Here is a 19,490-nt window from a genome sequence, read left to right as displayed (position 1 = left end):
GGACTCCGAACAATATTCAGTCACCAAATCACATAACTCATATAATACAAAATCATCATCGAACGTTAAGCGTGCGGACCCTACGGGTTCGAGAACTATGTAGACATGATCAAGACACCTCTCCGGTTAATAACCAATAGCGGAACCTGGATGCCCATATCGGCTCCTACATATTCTATGAAGATCTTTATCGGTCAAACCGTGACAACATATGTTATTCCCTTTGTCATCGGTATGTTACTTGTCCGAGATTCGATCGTCGGTATCTTCATACCTAGTTCAATCTCGTTACCGGCAAGTCTCTTTACTCATTCCGTAATACATCATCCCGCAACTAACTCATTAGTCAATTTGCTTGCAAGGCTTCTTATGATGTGTATTACCGAGAGGGCCCAGAGATACCTCTCCGATACTCGGAGTGACAAATCCTAATCTTGATCTATGCCAACCCAACAAACACCTTCGGAGATACCTGTAGAGAATCTTTATAATCACCCAGCTACGTTGTGACATTTGATAGCACACAAGGTATTCCTCCGGTATCCGGGAGTTGCATAATCTCATAGTCAAAGGAATATGTATATGACATGAAGAAAGCTATAGCAATAAAATTGAATGATCAATATGCTAAGCTAACGGATGGGTCATGTCCATCACATCATTCTCCTAATGATGTGATCCCGTTTATCAAATGACAACACATGTTTATGGTTAGGAAACTTAACCATCTTTGATTAACGAGCTAGTCTAGTATAGGCTTACTAGGGACACGATGTTTTGTCTATGTATCCACACATGTATCAAGTTTCCGGTTAATACAATTCTAGCATGAATAATAAACATTTATCATGATATAAGGAAATATAAAATAACAACTTTATTATTGCCCCTAGGGCATATTTCCTTCAGTCTCCCACTTGCACTAAAGTCAATAATCTAGTTCACATCGCCATGTGATTTAACACCAATAGTTCACATCGCCATGTAATTAACACCCAAAGAGTACTAAGGTGTGATCATGTTTTGCTTGTGAGAGAAGTTTAGTCAACGGGTCTGCCACATTCAGATCCGTATGTATTTTGCAAATTTCTATGTCTACAATGCTCTGCATGGAGCTACTCTAGCTAATTGCTCCCACGTTCAATACGTATCTAGATTCAGACTTAAAGTCATCTAGATCAGTTTCAAAGCTTGCATCGTCGCAACTCTTTACGACGAACTCTTTATCACCTCCATAATCGAGAAACATTTCCTTAGTCCTCTTAGATAACTAAGGATAATTTTGGACCACTGTCCAGTGATCTACTCCTGGATCACTATTGTACCCCCTTGTCAAACTCATGGTAAGGTACCCAATAGGTCTGGTATACATCATGGCATACTTTATAGAACCTATGGCTGAGGCATAAGGAATGACTTTCATTCTCTCTCGATCTTCTGTCGTGGTTGGGTTTTGAGTCTTACTCAACTTCATACCTTACAACTCAGGCAAGAACTCCTTCTTTGACTGATCCATTTTGAACTCTTTCAAAATTTTATTAAGGTATGTACTCATTGAAAGTCTTATCAAGCGTCTTGATCTATCTCTATAGATCTTGATGCCCAATATGTAAGCAGCTTCACTGAGGTCTTCCATTGAAAAACTCCTTTCAAACACTCCTTTATGCTTTCCAGAAAATTCTACATCATTTCCGATCAACAATATGTCATCACATATACTTATCAGAAAAGGTTGTCGTGCTCCCACTCACTTTATTGTAAATACAGGCTTCACCGCAAGTATATATAAAACTATATGCTTTGATCAACTCATCAAAGTGTATATCCCAACTCTGAGATGCTTGCACCAGTCCATAGATGGATCACTGGAGCTTGCACATTTTTTTAGCACCTTTAGGATTGACAAAACCTTCTGGTTGCATCATATACAACTCTTCTTTAATAAATCCATTAAGGAATGCAGTTTTGATATTCATTTGCCAGATTTCATAAAATGCGGCAATTGCTAACATGATTCAAACAGACTTAAGCATCGATACGAGTGAGAAAATCTCATCATAGTCAATACATTGAACTTGTCGAAAACCTTTTGCGACAATTCAAGCTTTCTAGATAGTAACACAATCATCAGCGTCCGTCTTCCTCTTGAAGATCCATTTATTCTCAATGGCTTGCCGGTCATCGGGCAAGTCCACCAAAGTCCACACTTTGTCCATGTCAGGTAGGGTCTACGGTTGGAAGGAGAGGCTCATTGTGAAATCGGGGAACGAAACGCTACTCACGTCTGTGGCTAAGGTTATACCCACGTTCGCCATGTCTTGCTTCTATCTGACAAAGACCTTTTGTGAGGAGCTCAGCTCGCTCATCGGGATCTACTGGTGGAGTCAGCAGGACAAGGAACATATGACCCACTGGATCGGGTGGAACAAACTAACCCTACCAAGGGCGTAGGGAGGACTCAGCTTCCGTGACATGCATGCATTCAATGTGGCAATGTTGTCCCAGCAAGCATGGAGACTGATACAATTCCCTTAGTCGTTGTGTGCCAAAATCTTACAAGCCCGATACTATCCTAATGGCAGATCCTCGATGCACAACCATCTGCTGGCATATCATATGCATGGCGTAGCCTGCTGCATGGCATCCTGCTCGTCCGGGAGGGCTATATTTGGAGGATTGGTGACGGTACGAGGGTAAACATATGGTCGGACCCATGGATACCTCGGCCTTGGTCCAGGACTGTCATCACGCCACGAGGGCAGAGCCTACTGCAGCACGTGAGTGAGCTCATTGATCCATACACTGGCTCCTGGGATGAGCAGCTAGTGAGAGACACATTCTGGCCTGATGATGTCGATGATGGCGCCCAAGATTTCATAGCATGGCAGTACGACAACAAAGGAATCCACTTTGTTAAGAGTGCATATAAGCTCTATGTCCAGCTGGAGAAAATAAAGAGAGATGGTGGAGCAGGAGCGAGCACTAGCGACTCCAGTAATCTGAACAACATTAGCGATGACTCATGGAAAAGAATTTGGAAATTGCCTTGTCCACGCAATGTTCAGATGTTCACTTGGAGGCTTAAACATGAGTCCCTAGCGCTGCGTACTACGGTTGCACGGAAAGGAATACCCATTGCAGATACCAAGTGTTTATTCTGTAGCGGAGCAGATGAGGATGGGGCGCATCTTTTTATCAAGTGCAAGGCAGTAAAAGAGGTGTGGCGAGAGTTAGCACTGGAGAAGGAGAGGATTGAACTGGAGAAGATTCCGCCTGTGCATGCAATGCTAGATTTTATCTGGGGGCTAGATGAACCTTTTGGTGGATGTGGTGGACCAATAGGAACAAGGCGAGGGAAGGCGAGCTCCCGCTTCCGCCCGCAGAAGTGGCTCAGAGGACGAGAAGCAGTGTTCTCGAGTATCTACAGATTTTCTGTAAGACGGCTGACAGACCGACTCCAGACAAGTGGCGCCCCCCGGTCGAGGAGGACTACAAAATTAATATCGATGGATCCTTTGTTCCAGGGCAGCAGCATGCAGGGTGCGCATCGTGGCGAGGACGGTGGATGGTAGTCTTGTGCATGCACGTGCGGGACGACAGGAGCACACATCTGATGCTTTCGCTGCTGAAGTGGTCGCCATGGCTCATGCCATAAACGCTGCGGCGGACCTCGGAATGGTCCGAGTGGAGTTTGAGACTGATTCGCAGCTGCTGACGGACACACTGGACATGTGGAAGGTGGACTCCTCGGCATATGCGGCTGTTATCGAGGATATGAAATACCAACTGAAGTTGTGGTTCTACAAATTTACTATTTCTGTTTGTAGACGTAGTGCAAACTCTGTTGCTCATGAGCTTGCCAAAATTGGCCGCTGGTGTGTACCAAACCACTTTCTGGAGTGGGAGTCGGATGTACATGCCCATGTGGGCGAATGTGTTGTGGGCGATATGCCTCACAGCTTTGCTTTCCTCAAAAAAATCCCCTTAGGGACCAAATACCACTCAATATGCAATTCATGTCACTTATAATGCATTTAATCCTCTGGTATTTCGGCATCAATACCAGCAGTTTGGAGCAATAGCAGCATAATGAGTGGTACATACTGCTTACAGAAACACAAACAAGAACCAAATTTCACAATAAGCGAGCATAGCGATCAGAATTGTTTTTCTCCAAGCTAAAGCTCTGAACTTTGAACATAATCAACATGCGACCATTGCGACAATATCTCAAGTTCTGAATTTCGAATAGCAACAAAAGCATGTGAAAAATTCTCAGATCCTTCAAGCTAGAGTCAAAATCTCTCCACCGAAAAGTACACAAGAATCGATCTAAGCTGCGGCACTTTCGTCCTTCTTCTGCAGCATCCTCGTGTAGGAGAATAGATGTGAAGATAGCTTCGGTTTATCTGTCGTTATGCAATTAAATAGTGGTTAGCAATTGGTTTCTCACAAAGGAGGCTCGCTACATATTTTGAAAGGAATACAAGCAAGTTATGTAGTACTCCCTCTGCAAACTAATGTAAGACGTTTTTGCAGTTCAATTGAACTGCAAAAGCGTCTTAGATTAGTGCACAGAGGTAGTACATGTTTGTGATCTCAAAGAGCAGTGACAGCCACAAAGTAAAAAAATAGTGGCACAAACAAGCCATTAGCAAATGATGGCATTTTTTACAATATGCATACAACAACCAAACCAGCAGGCATACACACCAACTCAACATCAGAGGCGTCAACAACCAAAGTTAGGAGCAGTTGTTAACAAGTTGCAGTTACATAACTTTGTTTTATTATCATCAAAACCCAAAGTAGAAAATGGACTTCTGATTTGTTATCATTAGTGTCAAAAACTCTCTTATATTATGGGATGGAAGGGGTACTACATCTACTTGCATCCCAACAAGAACAGCAACAATCAAACAATGGAACATTTTTTCTATCACCAATAATCAATTAATCGACTAATACCAAATAATGGCATGTTTTTACTCAGTAACCTCCCAAACTGGATTAACAAGCGCAATAATCAGTGGATCAACGAGCACCAAAAGATGGCATCAAGAGGATCCATGCCACCTTCCTTCCATATGCTACTTGCTTAAATAAATAGAACTGACATATCTGAATACAGGTCTTGTTCATTGGTTGCTTGTGAAATAAACCCAACAAGCTATCAGTCTAATATATGTAGTATCTTCTCAACAATTTAGTGTTCAATATGTGTCACTGAATGTAAGAATACATAGCAGATGCTTAGATCTATTCAATAGCAATATGTGTAGCTTACTGTAAAAATAGCTGACTGTAACAGAGGGTGAAGTATCAATGGTGTACAGCTGTTGGAATTCTCATCCCATAAGCATTTATCATGGTGCATTTTGTCAAATTTCAGAAATACCAGTGTTAAGTTATTCAATATCAGTGCGCATGAAAGTTGTTCAATATCAGTATGCATGAAAGTAGCTACAAGGGGTAAGATTTTTGAGGTCTTCCATGGGGTAACCTAACTTAAAATCAAGAACCCTAGACTCGATGTACACGGACACAGTCTAACCCTAGGAAAAAAAGAGGGAGAGGGGAAAGAAAAAAAAGAGGGGGGAGAGGAACTTACCAGCCACCAGAGAAGGCTTCTCTCGGCCCCCCCTGTAGTTGGCCGACTTGATGCAGTCGGCGGTAGATGAAGAAGCCCGGCACACATCCCCCTCCGGCAAACAGCCATCCCAGCGCCGCCGCGTGCCCTCCAGCCGCGGCCCCATGACCATCTCCCTCTGGTGACAGCCAACCCAGCTACGCTGCCTGCCACAGCGCCCTCAGCTGTGACTCGCATGCTACTCCCCAAGGAAGCGAAGTCCATGCCCCCCTCCTGGCATTCCACGGTCGCCACCAGCAGCGCCCCACTCCGACTCGCCCCCGCAGGGACCAGGCTCCCTCTAGAGCTGACGTGGGGCTCCCTCACTAGTGACGACGAGGAGATATCCCCATAGACACCACCAACTACCAAATACTCTGCTCAATCCGCTCAGTTGTGTATGGGGCATGAGACCGTGACAAGCGGGCGTTGGCCGTATGTGCTGTCACGACATGGTCTAAGGCATCTGGTATTGCCGGCCCTGACAATGGCTCCCCGTCCGATCCTCGCTTGGCTTCATGGAATCATGGGATGTTGTTCTTGTGGTCGGAGCTTCGGTGCCTAACCTCAAAAACATTTTCGCCATCAAGCTTGTTGAGAGCAACTCCAACACGCCAATCGAAACGGACACACGTTCTGTCCGCTTTTCGTCCGTTTGGGTCGGCCAGGCGAACGTATGTGTCCATTTTTAAATATGGGTCGGCTTGAGCGCCCAACGGGAGGCGGACCCAAATTTGCGCGCGAAGAAAAAAACAAAATGAACCACACATGGCACAGGTAACAAAAATAAAAACTTAATTTACAATAACTAGCCGGTCAACCACCGGCCAAAGTCCACTTACACTTAATTAAACATTCATAAAAACAAAAACAAAAGTTGGCGCCCGCATGTAGCCCTAGGCGTTGGCCTTGCCCTTGCCCTTGCCGTCGTCATCGCCACCGGTGAGGTCGATGAAGACAGGAGGCGGCCCGGCCCAACCGAAGGCGCCTTGATAGGCCACCAGTGCTGCCTCCTCTGGCGTCTGCTGCGGGGGAGGCAATGCGCCGACGCGGGCGCGCTCCTCCTCTTCCTCCCGCTCCCTCTGCATGCGCTGCTTGGCGTCTGCGTGCTCGTCCACCAGCCGGCGCTGCCAGCAATGTTCGAGGTACATGGCCTCCTGCGCCGGCGTGGCACCAAGCCAAATGGGGGGCTGACGAACTCCTGCACCTAGCTGGTCCAGACATACCTCTCGGCCTGTCGGGCGCAGGCGTCGTCAGGGTTAGCCGCGGCGGCGACGGCGACACCATGCAGTCGCCTACTACGGAGAGGGCCAAGGCCGCCGCCATCTTTGCCTGGTATGCGGCCTCCCCTGCTGCCGCCGCTTCGGCCTTCCATTGCTCCTCCTCGTTGGCGAAGGCCTCCGCCAGTGTCGCCCGGTAGGCCGCCTCGGCTTCCTCCTCCTCTGGCTTGACGACAAGGGGAGGCGGGGGGTTGACGTGGTGGCGCTGCACGCCTAGCCGCCGTTGCTCCTCGTGTTCGGCAAACCAGGCCTCCCAATTGGGAGAGTCTACGGCGTACTCGGGCATGCGCTGCTGCGCCTGTGCACCTCCTCATCGTGCGCCCGCTGTGACCGCGGCATCGCCGGCACCGAGATCCGCCGCGGATCGAGGTGCCAGTGGTGTGGCAGCGTGACGTTCGGGTACGGCAGCGGCTGCCTAAACTCCCAGTGCCACCGCGCTTGGTGCATCGGGATGTGCACGCTGCCGACCTGAGCAGGCTCATGCTGGCGGCGAAGAAGGAGTAGGGGGAGGAGGAGCACAAGAGGATGAGGCGCCGGGGGTGCCCTTGCCCTTGCCGCTGCCAGAGGTACTGCCGAAGAGCCCCATGGCTAGGGTTTGGGTTGTCACTGGCGAGGAAGCACGAAAGGGGGTGGGGGCCAGATGTGGACGGAAGTGGATGAGCCCCCCCCCCCCCCCCGGCACGCGTGGGTCAAAAAACGACGCTTCCACTGGCTGACTAGTATGCCCGGTGTCGGTGGTCGTCATAAATTAGACAGCGGGCGATAGTTGGGTGGCCGCCAAGTGGGACCACGACGGACACCAAGGGCGTGCGCCGCGTCTGTGCCGACGCATTTCAGGCGCAATTTTGGGCCAAAAATGAGTCCGCGCGGACGCGAAGCAGACGGTTTTGGGGAATGGGTCGGCGCGTTGGGCCGGTGTTTTTGTCCGCGGCGACCCAAACGGACGTGGGCGACCGAAATGGGTCGCCCCGTTGGAGTTGCTCTGAATAGCTATCTAACTTGGATGCTAAATCGGAAAAAAAATGATTGGATGTCTCTTGAAGCAGAAGACATCGAGGGGCAAATGCAAGAAGGATGATGCTCGCCCTCAATCTGGCATCCTCAAGAAGAAATTTAGCAAGTGCAATGGCAAGAACGGTAATGGAGAAGCGCAGGTGCTCCCATGATATAATTGTCTAGGTTGCAAATGTTGGCTCAGATGCGTCTGTTGTCTCTGTCATTATGTCCTTCTCGAGTTGCTGTGGGTCGATGGGGTTCAATTAGTGTGACCCAAGTGTTTGGGGGCTGCAGTTGTTCTGTGTTGGGTGTGTTTGTTGGGGGGGGGGGGGAGGGGTCCTCTAGCTCTATAGTTCAAGAGTAGTTCCCATGAGTGGGCAAGTTTATGACGGTTTTCGCCTGGTTTTTCGTCAATTAAATGGACAACTCTCTTCTTGTTAATTAATGGATGAGGCGAAAAAAATCACCTCTGTTTCGTGAAAACATCATTTCATTTTCAGCTGTCCAAATCAACCAAGCCATACGAGCAACCAAGCAAGCATCCTATTGGAGGTACACAACAATGGAATCATCTTTTCTCCTTCGGTGCATGTTATTAGCATGAATGCGACGGTTATCCTATCAAAACACCCACAAGGACGTTTGGGCACATGAATCCTCTTGGAGCAAAGCTCTGACCAGTAAAGTGTTCAGGGCAGTAATGACCTAGTGTTATTGGGGCCTGATCAGTAAAGCTCCGATAAAGTTAACCTACCCACTGAACCTGATCAGCACAGCATCTATGCTAGGGCAGCCAGTGAAGGCGTACATCCCGAACTACACTATCGCCACGAAGGTCTTTTTGGTCAGCTGCTTATTTAACCTCCCTAAGGCTGATTCCACACAACTACTGTATTACTTTCCCACTGACTTGTATGCATTAACAAGTCAACACCAAAGACAACATGGTAGGAAAAATCACTGGCTAGTCATGGTTGCCTACAGTGATCTGGGTCTGGAGCACGCCTCAATATCAGAATGGTATAACATCACAAAGGAGGATGCCTACATCTGTACAATCACCCATGGTATAATTATCTAGGCTGCAAACATGGGCTCAGATGTGTCTGTTGTCTCTATTGTTATGTCCTTCTCGAGTTGTTATGGGTCGATGGGGCTCCATTGGTGTGACCCAAGTGTTTGGGGGCTGCAGTTGTTCTGTGTTGAGTGTGTTTGTTAGGGGGTCCTGTGGCTCCATAGTTCGGGAGTAGTTCTCATGAGTTGGCAAGTTTGTGATGGTTTTTGCCCGGTTTTCCGTCAATTAACTGGGCAACTCTTCTTCTTAATTAATGGGTGAGGCAAAAATATTGCCTCCGTTTCAAAAGATATATCATTTCATTTTCAGCTGTCCAAATCAACCAAGCCATAGGAGCAACCGAGCATGCATCCTGTTGGAGGTACATAGCAATGGAATCATCTTTATTCCTTCGGTTAATTTTATTAGCAATGGGACTAGGTTATGGGTACACTAATCCTCTTGGAGCAAAGCTCTGATAATTAAACTGTTCTAGGCAGTAATGACCTAGTGTTACAGAGGCATGATCAGTAAAGCTCCGATAAAGTTAACCTACCCATTGAACCTGATCAGCACAGCATCTATGCTAGAGCAGCCAGTGCAGCGTACATCCCCAACACCATGAAGGTCTTTGGTCAGTTGCTTAGTTAACCTACCTAAGGCTGATACCACACAACTACTGTATTTTTTCCCTCTGGCTTGTATGTATCAGCATTCAGCACCAAAGAAAACATGGTAGGAAAAATCACTAGCTAGTCATGGTTGCCTACAATGACCTGGGTCTGCAGCACGCCTCAATATCAGAATGGTAGAACCTCACAAAGGAGGATGCCTACATCTCTAAAATCACCCAGAAAACCAAAAAAATCAGCAGACCTACAGACAAATATATATCTAGTTATGCAGAAACATGAGAAGGAAAACTATATATACTCATCGATGATTAGAAATCGCACACTGTCTTGGAAACTCTCGAACTAAAATGATCTATAAATCTAAGCTACAAGCAAAAGAACTGTAAAAGCAGTCGATGGTGTGCTTAGTGTTCATAACTTAATGTGCATGTTTGAAAAACAGTATGAGGCTAGTCTGTGCCTCTAGTGTAGAAGCTCATGTAGGGCCTGACTTCTCGGAAAGATGTCCCTCCGTGCACCTTCTTGCTTCGGCCTGAACTGAGCTCAACCGTGTACAGCCCAGCCTTTGTATTCAGGAAGATGACACCAACACCTTCCGCAAAACCAACCACCCACATGCGAATGAGGGCAGTAGCAGGGAGCAACGGTTCGAGCTCGATAACTCTGCGTCGCACCCATACTGCAGTTTTGCTGGGACCAGCCTCCATCGACCATAGGCAGAGTCTAAAGTTCATCATAGTCGCTAACAGCAGCATCCCGTCCTCCACACCCATGAGGTCAAGCCACGGCAGGTCATCGTCCTCTTCTTCAGCTAGCGCAATCACCGACAATTTTTGCCCAGCCTTGTCATACTCGACGAGACTGTCGGTCTCCTCACATGGGAAATAGACCTTGTTTCCCACAACAGCACTGTGCCCCGTCGTCTCGATGGCATTCGGTTCCTCAATGGAGACTATGTCACTTCATTTACGAGTTTCCGATGAGTAGGCGGCGGCAAAGGTCATCCTCTGTTCCTCGTCGGAGCCGACAAGGGCCACCAGGAAAGGGCCGCCATGGCAGTAGATATGGTCGCAGCCGTCCTTGGCACAGAGCACCGCGGCATTCCAGGTTACACCCTCGTTCTCTTGCTCGTATTTGTTGTCATCATCGTCAGACCAACCATTCCAGATGATGTCAGCGCAGTCGGGGTCAGCCTTGACTCTCCATCCTTCGCCGGTGATGAGGTCGCAGATAGCGAAGTCCTCAGTCACTTTTAGGGGTGTGGAAGAGGACGAGGCCGTGGCGGGAGTCGAGAACGCGCCAGTGGCGGCGCTCGCGGCACGCCGGCGTGCGGAAGGACGCGGTGGAGACGAAGTTGGAGACCACGTACTCCTTTCTGTAGTGTCTGATTCTCCCCTTTTCCCACGACCTCTTGTGGCGCGTGTTGTGGAGGAAGCCCAGCACGGGCGGCGCCCCGTAGAAGGCGCGGTACTCGCGGGCGAAGTCAGCGTCGGAGAGGATGTCGTGCCAGCTCGTGCAGACGACGGCGGCGCGGACGAGGCTCCTGGAGTCGTCCGGGGGCACGCGCTTGAAGATCTCGCGCATCGCGTCGTCGACCAGCGCCGGAGGATTTTTTTTCCTGCGGCGGAGGTGGCGGGCTCATCGCGAGGGGGATTGGGCCGGCGTCGCTGGGAATGGGGTTTCGGCCGGGGGATTTGGGGGCGAGTTACTGTGTCAGCATGCGGCGGAGGAAGTCGAGTAGGAGCGCCGCCGCGGCGTGGAGTGGGGGATTTTTTTTCTCGGTTTTCCCTTTTCTTTTGGAGTAGGACTGGAGAATGGTAGTAATGGGCTGGGCTGGAGAGGTCCGAGGGGAAGAGGACCGGTCGTGTGCAGCATGGCCCATTCTCTGCCGCACAGTTCAGAAAAGTGCTGCCACATTTTCTCTAACCTTTTTATTTTTATTAATTAAATTTAATATTGTAATAGAATTATGTGTTGAGGTCAGATTATCAGATGGCTAGCGACAGAATTGTGTTAATGAAAGTTTGACGATCGTTTTTTCTAACCCTTTCACTTTAATTTCTTTATTAATATAATTTAATAACATGATTATTCGTTGTGGTCCCGTAGCTCAGTTGGTTAGAGTATCCGTCTGATATGCGGAAGGTCATGAGTTCTCAATCCTCATCAGGACCAGTGTTTTTTATTTCTTAATAAAAAATTTAGTTGCAGTTTTCTAAGTTTTTTTTTTTACAAACTGCAGTTTTTTTAAGTATGCATCAAAAGCACAATCTGGGCTGGGCTGGGCTGGAGAGGGACGAGGGGAAGAGGACCCTTACGCGCGGCCCGGCCATCACCTGGTTTAGAAAGTACATTCTGAACCCATGGGCAAAACAAAAACTCTTTTCTCAATGCCGAAAAAAATCTGAAAATAATTTCACGCACACATCTTCACATTCTAAGCATGTGCAGAAAGTTTCGCGGAAAAACAACTTCTTCTTTGGCCTCTGCAAAAAAGACAAAAAATTAGTATTTAGAAACACTGAAATCTTTTTTGATGATTCAAATAAAAAGAGGTTTTCCCACAAAACTTTGTGCCGCACACACATATTGTGAAGATGTATGCGTGAATTTTTATTTTTATTTTTTTATATTTTAAAACGCGTTTAAAATGCATTTTTTAAAGCAGGTTCATATGTCCATGGGTTCAGGACGTCCTCACTCTACAAGTGCAGAATTGTATCTGTGCTCTGCAACAATCCATACTTCCTGAGATGCAGCGATCATCGTCGAGTCCATTGTTCCTTAATTCTATCCTTGTATCTGATACAATCTTCGTTTAATAAAGTCGCAGAAATTTCAAAAAATGCGTTTGTGGCTAAGCAAGAAAACATAACATGTTTACACATGCCAACAGAAACGGAGGCTTATTTCCTGATGCTGGTTGTGCAGTAGCACTAGTGGTCAGTTATTCGCAAAAAAGAAAAAGGTGAGTTGCGGGACGAAATGAAAGGCTACCTAATGATATTTTTGCTTACTCAAAGGACCATCCTTTGAATGAAATCTCTCTACATCCAACAAGAACTGGAACAGATGATTAAATGTCGCGGGGAATTGCTAGTGCAGAAACTATTCTCAAAAAGAAAAAGGAAAACTGAATCCACAACCGCATTCGACTCACCTCGTCAGTGCATTTTCTCCATCTTCATCAGAGTCAGTGGCCGCCTTTTTTCTCCCGAGCATGCGATGCAGTTTTGCTAACCGCAAGACTTGTGTTCCTGTCCAGGTTGCTGGACCAAAGTGAAGACCACTGCAATGTTTCCGGAGAGTCCACAGTACAGCTCTACAAAGCAGAATAACAGCTTGACCACAGGCCATTAAACAAACAAGTGAGAAATTGCACCAAAAAGGCGTGTTTTATCACTGATGATCTGTCTCTTGGCCACATTCGTCCATAGTGTGAAACCACGGACAAAAACAAATGAACCCTGGTGGGGATTTTAGCTCCCCTGAAATTTCTTACTGCATAGAATAGAGAGATTCCACATCAAAAATCTCAGTAGAGTGCATTTTCAAGACAACAACGTCATCTCTAACAGCCAAAGATAGAGAAGAAGAAATCTGCACCAATTCATGCCACAAAACCGTCAACTGATCGCTAAAATTTCTCCTGACGGACAGTTTGAGCCGCACCCAACTCGGACGAACAAACAAACTCAAGTTTATGGCACAAGCACAAATAGGACAAAAGCGCATCCACTCTAACCAAACTGTTCAACACAACCGGCAGTGAATGAGGCTCAAGTTCACTTCAAATTCTTCCTGGGCAGAAAAAGTAAACCCAAGTCCTGGCGCCATTTGGTTATATCATTGTAGCATCAACAACTGCGCGTTAAGCTTCATCAGATGCTGGCAAAGGCTCCCATGCTGCACCATAAGAGACAAGGCTTCATAAGATGACATGATGACTAGAGAGTGCCCTCAAAATCATTTCATTTCTAGCTGTTCAAATAAACAAAAGTGATAGCAGGAAGCATCCACATCACAACACGTTTCGATCTGGACCTACAATGCTACAATGAAACCGTATCTTTCATTTGGGCAGGCTCGCGGGCAAGTGCCTAGTGCATGCCTGGGACTAGGTTATCCGTTATCCTAACCAAAACACCACAAGGATGTTTGGGTGCCAGAGACCTCTTGGCTCACAGCAAAGCTCTGATCACTTGACTGATTTGCAAACTGCTCTTGCCAATCTTAGGACATGATCAGCAAAGTTTAACTAAGGCTTACCGGCTAGTAAAGCCAATCAGCATAACATATAATAGCGCAGCCAATGAAAAATAGATCACCAATTATACATCCACCAAGGAATTCTTTAGTCAGCCGCCTAGTTAATCTGCCCAACGCCAATTCCGTACGACTACTGTATCTTTTTTCTCTGGCTTCTATAGACACAAAGACAACATGGCATGAAAAATCACGGGTTACTCACGGTTGCCTATAAATAATCACCCAGGTCTGCAGCGCGACTCAACACCTGAATGAATAGTACAACAGCACAAAGAATGGGTTCCTACTTCCTAATCTCTACAAATCACCCAGAAACCAGAAAAATGCAAGCAGACCCACATACAGATATCTATCTAGTTATGCAGAAAAATAGAAGAAAAACTCTACATACTCACGGACGTTTAGGAATCACATACCACACTAGGAACTCTCAGACTTAAATTATTCAACTATCTAAGCTACAAGCAATATTAGTAGTTGATGGTGTGCTTAGCGTACTTGACTTAATGTGCATGCTTGGAAACAGTTATCTGTACCTCCAGTGTAGAAGCTCATGTAGGGCATGACCTTATTGATGTACCCTCGGTGCACCTGGTTGCTTTGTTTTGATTTGAGATGAATTGTGTACAACCCAACTTTTGTCTTGATGAAGATGACACCAACACCTTCCGCAAAACCAACCGCCGACACTTCGGTGTTGTCCACGAGGACAGGACGAGGGAGCAACGGCCCGAGCTCGATGAACCTGCTTTGTGCCCGTCCCGCAGCTCCTCTGGGACCAGCCTCCATTGACCATAGGTAGAGTCTAGGCTTCACCACAGACGCAAACAGCAGCATTCCGTCCTCCACCCCCATGAGCTCAATCTTCTGGTCCTGGACCTCAAATGGCGCCTTGATCACAGATAGCTTGTTCTCACGCGTGTTGTACTCCACGACACTGCCATCCTTCACACAGGGGACATAGACCTTATTTCCCAGCACAGCACTGTGCCCCCTGGCATCGATGACATTGGGTTGCTCGACGAAGATCGGGTCGATCCACTTGCCAGTAACTGATGAGTAGAACATGGCGCAGGTTATCCTCCGGTCCCCTGCCACGACGGAGTCCACGCAGGCCACGAGGAAAGGGCCGCCATGGCAATCACGGTGGTCACATCCGTCCCTGGCGCAGAGCACTGTAGCATTACACGCATCCGGGAACGTGATGTGGCCGTCGATTTTCCAGTGCTCGCCGGTGACGAGGTCGGAGACGACGAGGTGGCCGTCACTCTCAGGGGTGTCGAAGAGGACGAGGCCGTGGCGGGAGTCGAGAGCGCGCCAGTGCTTGCGGTCGCGGCGCACCCGCGGGGGGAGGGCCGCGGCGGCGCGGAAGTGGGACGTCCAGTAGGGCGCTCCCTCGTCGGTGTAGCGGTAGTTGTAGAGGAAGCCCAGCATGGGCGGCGCGTCGCGGAGCCTGCGGTAGGCGGGGGCGAAGTTGGGGTCCGAGACCATGGCCAGCCAGCTCTTGCAGCCGCCGGCGACGCGGGCGAGGCTGGCGGGGTTGTCCGCCGGTAGGCGGAGGAAGATCTCCTCCATGACGTCGTCTGGCAGCTCCAACGTCCGGCGGGAGCGGAGCGGCGGAGGCAGGCTCGTCGCCATGGCCGGGGATTGGGGATTTTGGCGAGGGATTTGGTTTTGGTTTGGGGGGCGAATTCGGAGGTGGAAGACAGTTTTCCCCCCTTTTCTTGTCTTCTTTTGGGATTGGGAGAGAAGTGGAGTTTGGTTTTTCCTTTTTCGCCTCGATGGGAGGACTGGTGTCGCGTGTGGGTGGCTGGTCACCTACGGGAATGGGCTGGGCTGCTGCACTTCACTTGATGCGAGTGTGGGGGATGTGGGATCGAGGAGGAGGCAAAGTCGTGCTTCGTGCAAAGTTTTTTTTTCTCTATTAGGGAAATGCTTCCTCTTTTTTGCGAATGAGGGAAATGCTCCGTGCAAACTAGAAATGGTAAATTCCCTAAAACAATAACGAAATGGTAAATTCCCCAAAACATATAGAAATGGTAAATTCTCTACTAGCAGAAAATAGTAAGTTTTTTACTAAGGACTGTGCTAATGTCCATACGTACGGACTATTAGCGATAGATCCAAACTAGTCGCTCGTTTGCAAAAGGTCCTAACAATCCTCCCTCCGGCAACCTCCCAAAGCAAAACAATTAATTTTCACTAATCATGCATGTAGGCGCGGAGACGCAGAGACCCGCTCCATGCGTGTGTAATTTTATGTCTTTCCCCTAATAAACAACGCTGCATGCAAAAAAAAACTGATGTCAACAAAGATTCCATCTAAAGTATAAAATTTAAAGTGTTTTGTAGTTCAAACCGTTGGTCAGATTGAAGAACCGTTTTCACGTAAAAGATTCGTTGCGACGAGACCTTCAAAACTAGATCTCATATTGATATGTTCCGACGACTTTTTTTTATGTAAGAAGTTACCACGCCTTTGCAACATAACTTATCATGTTGTGATGCATAAATTATCATGTTGTTTACATAGAAAATTACCGGGCGTGAAAATGGTTCCTTTAACTTTTCCTTCACATGCACATGCGTGCATGCATTAGAGGGACAAGAAAGAAAATGTGATATCATCATAGATTCTCCCATATTTTGAAACTTCGGTTTATAGATCAAATCGTCGGTCCGATCAAAAAATCATTGTCACATAAAAAATCTACCGCGACGAGACCTACGAAACTAAATCCCATATTGATATGTTCTGATGACCTTTCTTCCGTGCAAATAGTTACCGGCACGAGCTAAGTAAGTTATCAGCTCCGGTGTGTGTCTTATCATGTTGTTTACACATGAGTTACCGTGGTATGTTCTCAATAACTTTTTTTACTGAGGCAAAGTTACCATGGTGTTTGTGCGTGAGTTATCACGCCCGCGGTTTGTATATTATCATACTATTTACACATAAGTTATCGAGTGTATGTTTTCAAACAACTTCATCCCCCGTGGTCAAAGTTACCACGATGTTTATAGTGAGTTATCAAGTCTACGCTGTGTATATTACCTTTTTATTTACACAGAAGTTATTAGGAGAGGGTATGTTTTCGAACAACTTCCTCACCTCCCCCCACCGGCCCTTCTCGGGTCAAAGTTACCGGTGTTTGTGCATGCGTTATCATGTATATGGTACATATAGTACCAAGCTATTTACACGAAAGTTATCAGGGGTATGTTTTCAACAAAGCCATCCGGGTCAAAGTTATCGTGATGTTTGTGTATGAGTTACCAGGTCTGTTGTGTGTGTGGTACCATTCTTTTTGTACAGAATTTACAATGCTATTTTTCAACAACCCCCCCCCCCCCCCCCCGAAGTCAAAAGTAGTTACCATGTTTGGGCTAAGTAAGTTATCAACGTCGCTGCGTGTATATTACCATGCTAGTACACATGAGTTACCGGGGGAGGGCGGTTCAACAGATGTTTTCCCTGGTCAAAAAATTATCACACTTCGACTAGGTAAGTTATCAGTTCTGTTGTGCGTATATTAACATGTTATTTTTCCATATAAGTTAACGGTGTATGTTTGTCAATAATTTTTTTCTTGGGTCAAAAAGTTATCACGATGTTTGTGTGAGAATTATCAACCATGCCGTGAGTGTATTACCATGCATTTACATGAAAATTACCGGGGTATATTCTCACCAAATCACGTGGTAAAAAATTACTGTCTAGTTTGTACTTAAGTTATCAAGTAAACGATGTGTATTTTATCATGCTATTTATACAGAAATTGTTGGGAGTATATTATTCAACAACTTTTTTTTCTAGGTTTATTTTTTTGTGGTGTTTGCACGTAAGATAAAAAAGATACAAAATCAGTGGAGAAATTGCAGATCAAAAAATCACCTAGCATTAGCGCTTCTGGAGCTCGGGTAAATGGCAAGAGCCAGCAAAAATAGCAGCAAATCTACGTTGATCCAAAAATTACCATTCTATTTTGTAGCGCTAGTTAAGTCAAGTAAAGACATGCATAAGAACGAGTCAAACAGCTTCAGTTGGTGCATGGTTTGGGAACTGCTACCTAGTCTGATGGGTAACAGGTTCGAGTCACCCTTCTCATGAATTAATTTTTCTCGATCCCTTTTATCCAGCGGTGGCCATCAATCAGGAGAAAAAATCGGCATAAGTCGACGTGCGGGAGATCCCGGAATTAGTGGGGAGGTGGGCCTTTAAATCACAGAATTAAGGCTGGCCATAGTGGGGTAACATAAGTAGTATCATGCATTTGGGACTCGCAAACATGCTTATGTGGCAGGCCATTAAAGAAGAGAGAGATGGTTATAGTAACATAGATAGATAACGTAACATAATAAATATGATGCTACTATGTGTCATGCATGGCAATAAACGACATCACTTATGATACTAATCTATGATACTATGCACTATAGAAGTATTAATATAGACTAGTAACATATGCATGTTACTAGTCTAAGTTACTATTGTGGATCGTTGCAGAAATTTAAAATTTTCTACGCATCACCAAGATCCATCTATGGAGTTTACTAGCAACGAGAAGGAACTCCGGACCATTCCGGAACTCCTCGTGACGTCCGGGATCTCATCCTGGACTCCGAACAACTTTCGGGTTACCGCATACTAGTATCTCTACAACCCTAGCGTCACCGAACCTTAAGTGTGTAGACCCTACGGGTTCGGGAGACATGCAGACATGACCGAGACGACTCTCTGGCCAATAACCAACAGCGGGATCTGGATACCCATGTTGGCTCCCACATGTTCCACGATGATCTCATCGGATGAACCACGATGTCGAGGATTCAATCAATCCCGTATACAATTCCCTTTGTCAATCGGTACGTTACTTGCCCGAGATTCGATCGTCGGTATCCCAATACCTCGTTCAATCTCGTTACCGGCAAGTCTCTTTCAGAGATACCTGTAGTGTACCTTTATAGTCACCCAGTTACGTTGTGACGTTTGGTACACCCAAAGCACTCCTACGGCATCCGGGAGTTACACGATCTCATGGTCTAAGGAAATGATACTTGACATTGGAAAAGCTCTAGCCAACGAACTACACGATCTTTGTGCTATGCTTAGGATTGGGTCTTGTCCATCACATCATTCTCCTAATGATGTGATCCCGTTATCAATGACATCCAATGTCCATAGTCAGGAAACCATGACTATCTGTTGATCAACGAGCTAGTCAACTAGAGGCTCACTAGGGACACGTTGTGGTCTATCTATTCACACATGCATTACGATTTCCGGATAACACAATTATAGCATGAACAATAGACAATTATCATGAACAAGGAAATATAATAATAACCATTTTATTATTGCCTCTAGGGCATATTTCCAACAGTCTCCCACTTGCACTAGAGTCAATAATCTAGTTACATTGTGATGAATCGAACACCCATAGAGTTCTGGTGTTGATCATGTTTTGCTCTAGGGAGAGGTTTAGTCAACGGATCTTCTACATTCAGGTCCGTATGTACTTTACAAATATCTATGTCTCCATTTTGAACACTTTCACGAATGGAGTTGAAGCGACGCTTGATATGCCTGGTCTTCCTGTGAAACCTGCGCTCCTTGGCAAGGGCAA

The 19,490-nt window shown here is 46.5% G+C and overlaps 2 protein-coding genes and 1 non-coding gene across 3 annotated transcripts; 1 reads left to right on the top strand and 2 right to left on the bottom strand.

Annotated features, from left to right (window-relative positions):
- Positions 1–9,872: 9,872 nt before the first annotated feature.
- Positions 9,873–10,696, bottom strand: LOC109775912 (uncharacterized). The gene is made up of 2 exons (XM_073497827.1): positions 10,689–10,696; positions 9,873–10,554 (listed from the first exon to the last, which is right to left on the bottom strand). Exons 1-2 carry the CDS (start codon positions 10,694–10,696, stop codon positions 10,044–10,046), a joined length of 519 nt encoding a protein of 172 aa, XP_073353928.1. The 3' UTR covers positions 9,873–10,043.
- Positions 10,697–11,693: 997 nt separating this feature from the next.
- On the top strand, positions 11,694–11,769 carry TRNAI-GAU (transfer RNA isoleucine (anticodon GAU)). Its single transcript has one exon. It is a non-coding gene; the product is annotated as a tRNA-Ile (tRNA).
- Positions 11,770–13,055: 1,286 nt separating this feature from the next.
- LOC109775920 (uncharacterized) lies at positions 13,056–15,673 on the bottom strand. Its single transcript, XM_020334625.4, has 2 exons — positions 14,400–15,673; positions 13,056–13,500 (listed from the first exon to the last, which is right to left on the bottom strand). Exons 1-2 carry the CDS (start codon positions 15,499–15,501, stop codon positions 13,466–13,468), a joined length of 1,137 nt encoding a protein of 378 aa, XP_020190214.2. The 5' UTR covers positions 15,502–15,673; the 3' UTR covers positions 13,056–13,465.
- Positions 15,674–19,490: the final 3,817 nt, after the last annotated feature.

This window comes from Aegilops tauschii, chromosome 4 (genome assembly GCF_002575655.3).
Source record: "Aegilops tauschii subsp. strangulata cultivar AL8/78 chromosome 4, Aet v6.0, whole genome shotgun sequence".
Lineage (NCBI taxonomy): Eukaryota > Viridiplantae > Streptophyta > Magnoliopsida > Poales > Poaceae > Aegilops > Aegilops tauschii.
This window is presented reverse-complemented; position numbering and strand designations above follow the sequence as displayed.